Source organism: Columba livia, chromosome 3 (assembly GCF_036013475.1).
Source record: "Columba livia isolate bColLiv1 breed racing homer chromosome 3, bColLiv1.pat.W.v2, whole genome shotgun sequence".
Classification (NCBI taxonomy): domain Eukaryota; kingdom Metazoa; phylum Chordata; class Aves; order Columbiformes; family Columbidae; genus Columba; species Columba livia.
Genome location: NC_088604.1, coordinates 87,091,070 through 87,103,304, shown reverse-complemented (window position 1 = coordinate 87,103,304; position 12,235 = coordinate 87,091,070). Strand labels below are relative to the sequence as shown.

General features: G+C 48.3%; 1 protein-coding gene across 13 annotated transcripts in view; it reads right to left on the bottom strand.

The window, feature by feature from the left end:
- Nucleotides 1–12,235, bottom strand: part of TJAP1 (tight junction associated protein 1) — a 39,159-nt gene that overhangs the window by 8,944 nt on the left and 17,980 nt on the right. For 11 of the 13 annotated variants that reach the window (XM_005503792.4, XM_021289430.2, XM_021289434.2 and 8 more), the window contains 5 exons: nucleotides 8,326–8,420; nucleotides 6,700–6,753; nucleotides 4,627–4,785; nucleotides 1,374–1,402; nucleotides 93–254 (listed from right to left, as the gene is read on the bottom strand). In XM_005503792.4, the coding sequence (XP_005503849.2) occupies nucleotides 93–254; nucleotides 1,374–1,402; nucleotides 4,627–4,752 (317 nt within the window). In that variant the 5' untranslated portion in view covers nucleotides 4,753–4,785; nucleotides 6,700–6,753; nucleotides 8,326–8,420. Of the gene's footprint in view, nucleotides 1–92; nucleotides 255–1,373; nucleotides 1,403–4,626; nucleotides 4,786–6,699; nucleotides 6,754–8,325; nucleotides 8,421–12,235 lie in introns of those variants that run through there. The other 2 variants (XM_065058061.1, XM_065058060.1) reach the window with 2 other exon arrangements.

Genomic DNA, 12,235 nt, shown 5'->3' with positions numbered 1-12,235 from the left:
CACAACAGGGCACAGCCTGCTCATGCCAGCTGAGGGAGTCCTTGGTGAGAAGGATCTCTCCAACTCTACCCCTCTCACTTTCTTTTTCATACCTACGGAACTTGTCCTTGAATTTCTCCAGCTCCTCACGGTTCTGGCCCAGCTCCATCTCCAGGTAGTCCTGACCTGACTCCAGCTCTCTCTCCATTGCCTCCATTTTGTTAGTCACATATGTCAGCCGTCGGCGCAGCTCCTCATTCTCATGCTGCAGTAGCCTGGGGCATACAGGAACAAGGTACCACTGAGTGCACAAGGGGTGCTCCACACCAGCACCCCCACCCCACTACCCTGCTCTCAGGCCCAAGACCCCACACAGGGAGTTAGGAACCAAAATGGCAGGAGACTCCAGCACAGGCAGCGAGAGGTGGATCTATGTCAGAGAGGGAGACTCAAAGTCTCCTGGAGCAGGGGCAAAGCAGCACAAGCCAGCTGGCCAGCCATGGCTCCCAGCACCCTCTCAGGTTACAGTGCCTGGATAAAGCCCGCCTGCCAGATGAGATGTGCAGCTACAGTGTCCCTCACTGGTGAATGAAACTCACTCAATAATTTATACTAGTCCAGGTTAGAAGAGTTGAAGGTAAAAAGTGTAAAATCATCTTCTCCTCCCCTGAAACTGTTCAAAAGCCCTCATGCCTTTAATACATGGTGGAAAGACGATTTGATAAAGCCTTAAGCCCAGAAGCAGAGGCGGTGGGGTGCACTTAGAGATGTGATCACAGCTGCCAGTCAACACCATTCCAACACAAACTGCTCCATTCCTCCCCAGCCAGGACATGCCTGGTGGTCAGAGGGATTTCCTGTTGTTTTTCATTCCTTTGTGCTCAGTTGCTCAGAGAAAGCTGGGGACACAGCTTCCCTCTGGCAGTGTAAGCTTTCTGCTTCTGGCTTGGACCTCAGTGCTAGCAGCTGTGTCCTGCACCACCACTGGCAGAGGGCTCAGCTCTCATCCTCAGTCAGCAGCAGGCCTCTGCATACTGCTTCTGGTGGCTTACACTGAAATAGTGGCAACAACAAGAAGGGTTTAAAAGAAGCACTACTCTCTCCACCTGCATTAGACTTCATCTCCTACTTTCTTTCACACCCACCAACTCCTCTGCTTGCAACTGCACTGGAGGCCTATGTTTCCTCCCGCTCCAGAGGGAGAGACATGCAAGGCAGAGATTGACAAGGCCCAGACTAAATCTCTGCCCACATGGCCCCAAGAAGATTGAAGATCTAAGAGAAGCCTGCAGGGCCAGTCAGCTTTGCTCTGCAGGTGGCACAGGCAGGATGTGAGGAATCAGCACCCACACAGTTGCAGTATGACAGGCATAAAGGGGGAGCAGGACACTTACTTCATCCTTTCTGCATCCGTCAAGGGTTCCTGCACAGGGAAGAAAACAGCTGTGAGATTCTTTCAGAGGAGGAGCTGGTCTCTCACACTGTGCTAAAGGGCAGATTCGTGTTTGCTAGACCCTACCTGTGACTGTTCCTCACCTGCTCTTGACAGGTCATGTTAGGCAAGGTTAGAGCTGCTAGGATCTGTACACAGTGCTTAGCTGTGTGATACCAAGGCAGACTGTGTGCTCTGGTTCAAGGCAGAAGAGCTAGACTAGAAAGCCATCACACAAGTCAGCTAACTTTACTTTCACACAGCGCAATCTCAGCATCTCTTGTTAACATTGTCACCTCAGCTGGTGTTTCAGCTTCCTCCACATGCACAGTTAATGGGTAGCAGGAATCTCACAGGCCAGCAGACGCTGAGGATTAAATTGTCACCACAGCAATCAAAACACCCGTGAAGCCCCACAAAAGAACAAAAGAGAATAATTTGGGAGCTGAAAAATGTGTCTACCATTTACACCACCCACATTGTGCTATGAAAAAGGTTTCTCTCTGCTGACCTGAAACCAGCCACTGTAACTATTCTAGGACACCAGAAGAAACACCAAAGGTCAGAAAAGCCTGGAAAAGAAATTAATGTTCTGGGCAAGATCCCCAGAGATGGCTAGAGCAGGGACCTGCAGAACAAGGAGATACAGCACAGTGACAAGAGCACACAGCTCAGCTATCCTTACTGCCTTTGCAATCTCCACGTTTAACCTGTGAGATGGCTGCTACCTGCCAGCATGGCTGGGAGAGATTTAATAAGCACTACAAGCAACTGTATTTTCTGTGAAAGCCCCAGGCTGTGATCATTCTCACAAAGTCCAAGCCGCCCATGGGTTATTTTTGGTGCTTGGTACCAGCAGCACTGCACAAACCCAAAGTGCTGCCATGCTTTAGATCACGGGTGTCAGTCTCATTTTCACCGGGGGCCACATCAGCCTTGCGGTTGCCTTCAAAGGGCCGAACGTAATTTTTTTTTACATTTATACAGTACAGGTCCATTCAGCTGAATTTTAGGACTGTACTGTATAAACGTAAAAAAAATTACGTTCGGCCCTTTGAAGGCAACCGCGAGGCTGATGTGGCCCCCGGTGAAAATGAGACTGACACCCCTGCTTTAGATTGTCCGTTAGGTGTCATAGCCAGCTCTGGGCTGAGAAGCCATGCCACAGACAGTTGCGGATGAGGCAACCAACCACCCCAGAGCTGGCCCTAAGACATCAAAGGGCTGCTTGCTGCATCAGTTCAGTCCTTACCACCTGCATACATCCGCCTGTGCCTAAAGGCAAAGCATCAATCCATTCTTTTCTTACATCCTGACCTCACATGGCAATCGGCTAATTCATGCAGAATTATCTAGCAACTGCCTCCTCTAACCCCACAAATACACATTCAGCAGACACTAGGGACCAGGCAAAGGGGATAATGAGATTCCTATTAAAATGAGGCGATGGCTGGAGAAAAAAGGAGAAGGCTTACAAAGACCTTAAACAGCCATCATACAAAGATCCCATACCCCAAGACAGCCAGGTACAGGGCACACACAAAGTCCAGGGAGCATCCCAACACCTCCTGACAACACAACAGAGCTGTCTGCTTGCTGCCTCACAGCCTGGAGGGTCTCCAACCTGCCTGGGAAGTCTGCAGGGGGGAGAACAGCACCAGCTCCTGCCTTCCTAACTCCTGGAGCCAAAGGGAAGCTGATTTCTCCCAGGAAGATACACCAAAGTTGTAGCACAGCCATGAGTGGCCCCCACAAGAGAGCAGCTTCTGGTGACTGAACACCCACAGTATTAGGTCTGGGGGCCTGCTCTCACTCCCCCCACTGGCATTACAGATTAGATGAGATCCAGGTGGAGGCTTTGGCCTTTGTGAGACCCCTGTCTGCAAGCCGGTAGCCCTGGCACCTACCTTGTTGAGTGCCAGGCTGAAGGAAGGGGAGGATCTAGGTGGGGCAGGCCCCTCCTCCCGACTCCAGCGTGTTGGAGTGGAGAAGGATCCTTTCTCTGGGTAGTTCAGCTCCACTGTACGCTTCTGCCCACGTTTAGCACACAGATGGTGTGGCTGTAATAGCTGTGAACAGGGACTGCTTTCATCCCTTCTGCCCTCTGCACTGCTCTTCCATGGAGACAGTGAGTGCTGCTGCCCAGAGGATGTCCCTGCCAGCCCCAGGTCTGTCAGCTGCTGCAGCTCATACTGATCTACTACCCTCCTCTCCAAGGAAAGGAGTTTTTCCTTACTGTCCTTCCTCCCAAGGACAGGTTTCTTTCTTAGTCTGGAAGCTCTGTCAGCCTCCCCGGCACACGAAGCCACTCCCCGTCCCTCACATTTCTTTTCTGCTTTTCTTCTGCTTGAGCAGGAGGATCTTTCAGTTGCATGCTTGGTTTTGACCCCTTGCAGGTGACCTTTCCCTTGGCCTTCTGGCATGGAGCTCCTGGACAAGAGGGGAGAGTTCTGGTCTTGTTCTGCTCCTCTGGTCTCTCCCAGTGAGCGCAAGCGGATGGGACTCAGCACCCGCTGGGTAATCTCATCCAGGAATTTGGAGAACTGCAGTTTTTCCTCCGTGATCTTCTCCCTGCGCTTGACAGAGTCAGCAGCACTGCTGCTGCTGTGCTCTAGTGAGTGCTTCTCCCTGCGGTTGAGGCAGAGCTGAGGATCACTTTCCTTGCACGAGCCACGGCCACGGGAAAGTGTCTCTACTGAGCGGGACTTGCGTAAGCTCTCAGGGCATGGGCCTGTCATGTTGGTCTGCTTCAGGATCCCTTTGAGTGGCAGGTGTGGAGAGGACGCCCGAAACTTCCTTGGTGTCAGGACTTCAGGAGGCTCTTTAAACATAAGTGAACGTTCCAGGCTTCTGCTCTTGAAAGAGCAAGTGGGATGGTGTCTTTCATCTTCAGACACCACAACTGTATCCATGCTACGGCTCACAAATTTGCTGAGGTGCCCAGGACCGCGGTTTGGGCATCGCTTCCCACTTCGCTGCCCCATCTTCCCACCACGTGGAAGTGCTGGTGAGACAGTCTGGCTCTTGACGTTCAACTCTCCTCTGCACCCTGTCACTTCCTTCTCACTGCTGGACTCCAGGGACCACGATGAGGAGAAGTTCAGGTTGCAAACCTCAAACCCCTCTGCCTCTTTGAGCTGGCCTGCCTTGGTGTAACTAAACCCTGTTTGCAGCTGCAATGGTGTTAAGCCCTTTGCCACCCGGCAAGCCGTTACCTGACTCTGCTCGGCCAAGATCACTCCATCCTGGTCGTCACGAATGATGGGTACCTCATGGCGGATCTCGCGATGCTGCGGGGGTGCCTTGCGGTAAGGCTTCTTCGATGGAGCTGTGCTCGACATCCTCCCACCTGCGTGGCTCTGAAAGCGGGTTACCTACCAACAGCAGAAAGTGCACAGAAAAGAGAGTCACGGGTGCTCCATTGAACCCTAGCAGTGACCCAGCAGGAACTCGGCTCCTCTGGAGTCTCAGAGCAGGTCCCCATGCAGAGTGATAATAGAGCACGGAAAGGATGTGGCCACAAGCCTTGAGTGGTAGCTGCAGGAGAGGGAGCAAAGTAAGAGGTAGCTGTGTCCTTCTCCCAGCCAGTGAGAGCAGAGGGCTGGCACATCCTCTCCCCCCTCTACACACGCTCACTCACGTAGTTCGTGTGTGTCCAGATTATATATAGCAAACGAGAACAGACCTCACAGCAGCATATTGATTAGGCTCTTTAGGAAAGGCCTTTTCCAATATGGAAACTGCAAGCCTCACAGGCACCAGTGACAGCTGGAGCAGGAGTTATTGATCATGTGCTCTCACTGTCAACAGGGACTATGTGGGAGGAGACTCCAGCCATTAAAGAGCTCAAACCCAGAAGTTTCTGGCTTACACTGGAATCCCAATGAAGCAGACCACAGGAGGATTGTCAGAAGGAGGTACCGTACCATTACAGCTGCTCAGTCTGTCACAAAAAACAAATACCACCCACAAGTCACAGGTGGCATCAAATTAGGGAGCAATGCCATTGACTTTGGTCTGTAAGGCCAGATTTTGCAACATGTAGCAGTAACGCCAGCAGGAAGACCAGACTAGTCCCTTTACCCCAGCTGTGCTAGGCAGGATTCTTCCTGCTGCAGGAGCAGTAGCGGTACAAGAGCAGAAAACAAGGTAGAAGGAAAGCAGCTGTCTTGTACAAATGGAATAATCTCTCCTTCCTTTCCACCACTTTGGGACTGCAGTGGAGGACAGAAAGACTTCTCCCCAGGCAGCCAGATTTTCAGTCGCCTCATTGTACACAGGACAAGAAGTCTCGCAGATGCCAAGTAGTCCCTGCAGAGCCTGATACCAGACTTTCCCCAAGGACAACATATGCATCATTCATAGTCCCCCTACAGTTGGGATAAGCGGCCATTTCTCATTCGCCTTTCCTTTCCTGGATCCTAACACTGACCAAGCCCAGCATCTCTGCAATCCTCAGTGCCTGACCTGCAGCACTTCCAAGTGCAGGACCTGCATTAACTCAGATCACCCTCTCCCCTCTTCTATAGGCAGGGCCATTTGACTCCCATTCACTTACCTTCAAGGCAGTCAATGGATACCACTGGGCTGATGACCTAGCAGACTTCATTTGCTTTGTGTTTTGGCCAGTGGAGTTTTGCATGTTGTCTAAATAGAGCTCTGAGAATTCTCTCCAACTCTTATCCACTCTTTCCTAGCCGCATCTTTTTGACACTTAAAACTGAGTCCCCTGGGAGCACTGGCAAGTGTGAGGTGTCTGCACGAAGCACAGAGTGGCTCCAAGCGGCACCAGACTTTGCACTTCACAGGAACATTTGCAAGCTGTCCTCCACTCTGCTAAAAACACAAGCTCACAAAAGCTTCTCATGCCTTTCCACAGACATGAACAACTTCCTAGGACTAACCTGTAAATCTCCACCATCAGAATGCTGGAAACTTCCCCCAGCTGCAGTCATTCCCTCAAGGTCCCTTCTCCTAAGAAGACTCAAGTAGGTGAAGAGATCTCTAATACTTCAGAAAATTCACATCCAGCATACCAAATGCACATTTCCACTGCATCCCCAAGCAAAACAGATGGGTCTGACTTGCTGGAAAGACATTTCTCTTCTTCAAAGAGGAATGCTGAAATCCTGACCAGAAGCAGCCTTGTCAACACCCCACCATCAAACAGGTGATCTAGGGGACCCTTATGACAATTCCTGCCAGGCTAAGGACAGGAGATGCATGTGGATATATCCCAAGCTGAAATGACAACAATTTCTCTAGCCCATGAAGAGCTGAGCACTTACCAGCCTGGGTTCAAATTCGAAGCCTCATGAAGCAGGGACACTCACTCAGATGCCCTGAAAAAGAGAAACAAATAGCTTAGCATCCACCAAAACAGCCAGTTTGAAATCTCACCCCATAAATATGTAAGGAATAGGGAATGTTTATAACCAAAGACAATTGGATGGTACTCTCACTCTAGGTACCTGTCTCAACCCACATCAGATCTTCTGAAAGTAAATGAAATTAGCTTGGGATAGTTGGGCCACATAGCCTGGCAAGAGCTGGAAAGGCACCTGGCAAGGACATGTCCAAGGCACTCAGGCAACTGGGACCACACACTCAAAATTCAAGAAGCAATAGCTTCAAGGGAACCTTGGTTCCAGGAAGGACTAAACAAACCTCCTGTGAAATGGGACCCTCCCAACAAATCTTCCCTGCTACCACAGTGGGATGCTAACTGTGAAGTCTTTGGTACAGAAGCTTGGTAATGCTAACAATTACCTCATCCATTCTTTTAAGTCTATGCTTCTCACCTACAAATGAGCTGGCAATTATCAGACTCTTGTTTGAGCCAAAACATTCCACCCTTGTACCTACAGCTGTGATAATCCATACCTCTACAAGAGGAAGGCAAGCTACTCTCTGACTTCCAGCAAGCAGCATACCATGCTCTACATTGCCGCTCATACGTTTCTTTGAAATAGCGTCCAGTCAACTAGGGATCCAACACAAGTTCAGAAACAACCTTCCTCTCTGTTCAAAGCCTAGGGTACCCATCACTACAAGAAGAGAGCTGAATTGATCTGGGAGCCAGCTGTAAGAGCATAGCTCTGTGAGCACCACTGCCACTGGCATGAGAGACCACAGTAGAGCCTCCCCTTCCCTGGTGCACTTTTGCTGCTGTGCTGCTTTTTCCCAGTCAATGGCACCAAGCCCTGGGAGGTGGGACAGGCCTGCAGGGTGTGGAGCAGTTGTACACACACAGGGAGAGCCAGATTGAAGGTGAATGGAACAGGCAGGCAACCAGGGCCACGCAAATTCAAGGTTTGCCAAAACAAACTGAAGAGGTGCCCTAGTGCTGGCCCTGCCCCAACAAGCTGTCTGGCCCCTTTCCTTACTACAATGCTACAGTCGGGTCTCAACTAGCACAGGAAAAAACAGCTTCATAACAGCATAACTGCTCTGCAGGGCAAACTGTAAGGTATGGGGGGAGAAAGAGAGAGAAAGGGAGAACGTATGCCTCCAGGAAGGACCAGACCAGCATAGTTTGAATCTGCTTTTCCATCAACTCCTATCAGGAGCTGGTTCAGCGTCAAGGCAAAACCACCAGCCATATGGGCTGGCAGACAAGCAGAGGCTTCCAGGAACAGCTGCATCCATGGGTCCACACATGTTTCCATTGCAGAGGTGTTCAAAACAAACACACCAAAGGCCTCCCTCTTTCTCACCACACAGTTCCTCAGGCTCAGACAGGACTGTCCTGCTTCCTACCCCAGAGCCAGGAATTATGCTACCCGCCATCTCATCCCCACCTACCTGGAAAAGATACCAGGATTTGAAACCTACCCTCAAGATCTGAGAATTTCCAGAAACACTTAAATAATCACAGTGCCTCCAGGCAATTTTCCCCTCAAACAAGGACTTACAGATTCAAACTGACGACGTGTCCAAACATTTCTGGCCGCTCGTCTGCAAATCAGCTTTCTCCTGTCAGCATCCAGCAGCATCTGGCCAACAGCTCCTGAAACATGAGAAAGGAAACTTGATGTCAGTCACCTATCAGCACAACACATGGAAACAGCCTGGCTTGCGCAAAGCAACCCACAGCCAGCAAACTGCTGCACCATGAGGCTACTACCTCATGCCAGGACCCCCCATTGAAATAAGCTCCTTGTCTTCACTGTCTCCCTGAAAAGGACGGTCTTTTAACCATCTCTCCACTGAGTAGGATGCCTGTGCAGACCAGTAACTGACCTCTGAAAGGCAGCTGTTTTTTCTAGTTGGCTCCAGGGGTCACTGCTTCCCCACCTGCACTCCTGTCCAATATCCGGAATCCAGCTTCTGTCATTCTGCTCCAACCACCATGCCACAGCAAAGTTGGTTATTTTTTCTACAGAATTCCCTGTCCTGATCAGCACAGTTAAGCCTTCCTTGCCTAGAATACCTGAGCATCCTCTGCTACCACAGAGAGAGAATTCCAAGGCGGCTCAATTCACCTCCGTTCAGAGCACTCTCTGCAGGCACTTTCTGCAGGACAGACCTTGTGCTACAAGGCAGAAAAGGATATCGGTAATATCCAGAAATAGAATAAGGCACTAATTCTTCTCACCATGCTATTCACAAGCCTGTCTCTGAAGGAGCTTGCTCTGGAGTCCACATTCTGACTACTCTGGAGAAGATCAGCTTTAGCCTGAAGCTACAAGTAGGAGGTAGCTCTTGAGCTATTCTAATTAGCACTGTAATACAAGAGGAAACTTAACCTCCTGCTTCCTTTTATCTACTCTTTCCATCTCTCATCAGTAATGTTCCTTAACATTTACAGTCCTCTTCCTTGCAGGCTAGTGTCTGCAGTAGCTCCAATTCTACTGTCTTCTGGCTACTATCCACTGTAGTTCCAGCCTCATTTCTGAGCTCAGTGACAGTTACAGCTTCACTGGAATGGCTCATTGACAGCTGCGAGGCTTAGGCTCACACTCACCAGCATCAGCAAGAGTCACATCTTCCAGGCAAACAGACGTGAACACACAAAGGGTCAGAAGGCTGCAGTGGAAACCTAACAATTTGCTTTGTTAATGAAAAAAGCTGAGGATTCCTCCACCCCTTCACAAAGACGAAACACACACAACCTCTTTCCTCTTCACCGTGAGAGTGCAGTGACAGAGCACAGCTGCACAGGCAGCATGCAAGCTTGACTCTAGCTGTTTTTTACCAGAGAGCATCCCTCAGTGCAAAACCCACTTGCAGAGTAGCTATGTTTCTATGAGATCCAAGAAATGCAAAACCTTCACCATACACCAGGAACAGACGTGATTTAGCACAGAATTGCTTAAGACTGTTCTGTACAGGGCCACAGAACTAAGTCACTTGGCACGCATGCAAAACCACAATACTCCCTGTTAGCATCATTTTGTCTCCAGTAACAAGAAGGAGGTCCATAGCATACAAAAAAAGGTCCCAAAAGGAACCCTTTGGAAAAAAAGAGGGAAAGCACCGAATAAAAAAAAATAAAATAAAAAAACCCAAACAAAACAACAACCAAAACCAAACCAAAACAACAAAAAAAACCCCACACATTTGTAGGCACCTACTGTCTTCCTGATACTTGGCAAGTCCCTTGAGGCCTGAGGTACCTACTACTTAGCTTTGGTTCTAGGATGCACCCAGTCTCTGCCTGCTTGCTGTTGCAGGGAATGTTCAGCTGCTGCAAAGAGGGAGAAGACTTGCAGGGTTTTCCTCATCACCACCTCCTCTTGCATTGCCGTTTCTAACCTTACAAAGCAGTCTGCTTACCAGAATTCACAGTCAGCAGCCTCCCCTCCTCAACAGAAATGTGGTGATTATGTTGCAGAGTATGTTTCTTATTTCAGGCACTGTGTCTTCTTTCCATCCTTTTCATCTTAAAAGCAGCATTTCTTTAACCTCACTTTTAATTCGGAAAGATAAACTTGTATGACATGGAAATTACATTCCATAACACAATCACCATCACATTTGTTTCTAATGCAACGCTACAGAAACATTCATCGGCTATCACAGAGTCAACATACTCCAAAAAACTCCAAATGCAATACTGACATGTAAAAAAAAAAAAAAAAATGCTGCTACTGTCCTGTGCCCATATCTGATCACCACAGCTAACCCAGGGTTTTCAGTCTGCGTGGACCAACCTATACTCCAAATGCATATCCAACATAGGACATTGGCACATCCCGCTTTAGGAGGCAACAATGTCTCTTCTCTAGCATCATGAGAAGCAAATGCAAGACTGACTTGTCCAGTTGCCTTCCCGTGCTAATGGACAGAGGCACCTTCAGCCTCCCACATGTCTTAAACCATACTACGTGAGGAGCTGCTGCAGTAAACCCGATCAAGACAACTGACCAGCAAGATGGATGATGCAATAACTGCATCAAGAGGTCTTGTCCAGGGCAGACAAGCAAGCTGTGTGAAGCTAAAAGCAGCACCTGTAGACTGCTGGCACTGATTACGATGGAAAAGGACTGCAAGGCTATTAAAGGACATTTTAACATTTAATGAGATCTTTTCATTCAGAGAAGGCATCTCAATTAAAAGCACATTTAGATCCATTATGCTGCTGGCTACTTTGAAGCTCATTTTAAAATAAAAGGATGACAGCTCCTAGTGCAGAAACTCGCATCTCAGTTCTGCTTGTATGTTAACGCTCACAATTCAGATCTGAGTAATAGCATTATAGTGACTCTTGGATTAAAATTGAGTTTCAGGAGGATTATTGCTCATTCCTGATTTTCCACACCAATTAACCTTGAGTGTTAGGCAAAAACCTCTGTTCCCTGCATGGGAACAATTCCAAGAGCTATCAAGAAAAAGGGATCACGCTATAGCTGTTGAACAAGAGTCCCTGTAACAAGCCCTACTTAACACCTAACATATTTCCAAAGAAAATGAAATGCCCACACTTTACAGTCTTACATAGTTCTTGTTGAATGTAAATACCACCGGACATATCATGTGTCTGTCATACCCATCACGGCCTGCAGAAGTCTCTTAAAAGCAATCACAATTGCACTTTTCTTGCAGTCCTGCTCCCTCCTTCCACAATACAAAGATTTCAGTCCCCCTAATTCTGTTGCATTCCATATCCTTAAGTATGCATTTTATTCTCTAGTTTCTTTGCTGTGTTAAAGGTAGCTTAGTTTCCATAACTCTTTTATAAAAGCCAGGACAGATTGGCTTTGCCCAAGAAACATAACCATTGCTAACGTGTAACTGGAATAGAATGCAACAGCTGATTAACATCTGAACAGGAACAGGACAGGAAGCGAAGCACCCAAATCCAATCCCCAGAAGGAATGTTAATGGAGAATAAAAATACCCAGGGGAGATTTGACCAGGAAATGAACACTAGTTTTCTAATGCATGTAAAAGCATAGAACCACCTTTAATGGCTACATCTGAAATTGCACAAGGACCAGCTAAGCAAAAGGTCATTTGCCAAGTTACCTTTAGCACTGACAGCTACACTGGGGACTAATGAGAGCTTCTTATCCAGAAACACTGATACATCAAAAGCCTGTTTAATTTGTTCAGTGATCCTGTTAGTTTGATCTCTTCAATTTGTTCAGTGATCCTTTCAACTCTCACAAGGTTGTTTAGGCTACAAACTTCCAGAGCCTGTTTGTCTTTGCACCTTGGGTTTCATGTCCTTCCTCAAACTGTCTTCTTACTGTGTTCTTTTAAGATCTTCCATTGGAAGAATTTTGGAGCATGTTTCTCAGATACTTAAGGAGGTATACAAAGCCATTAGAAAACAACTCATGGAGATCAGAAGAACTCTCAAGAGTTCTTGAAAATAAC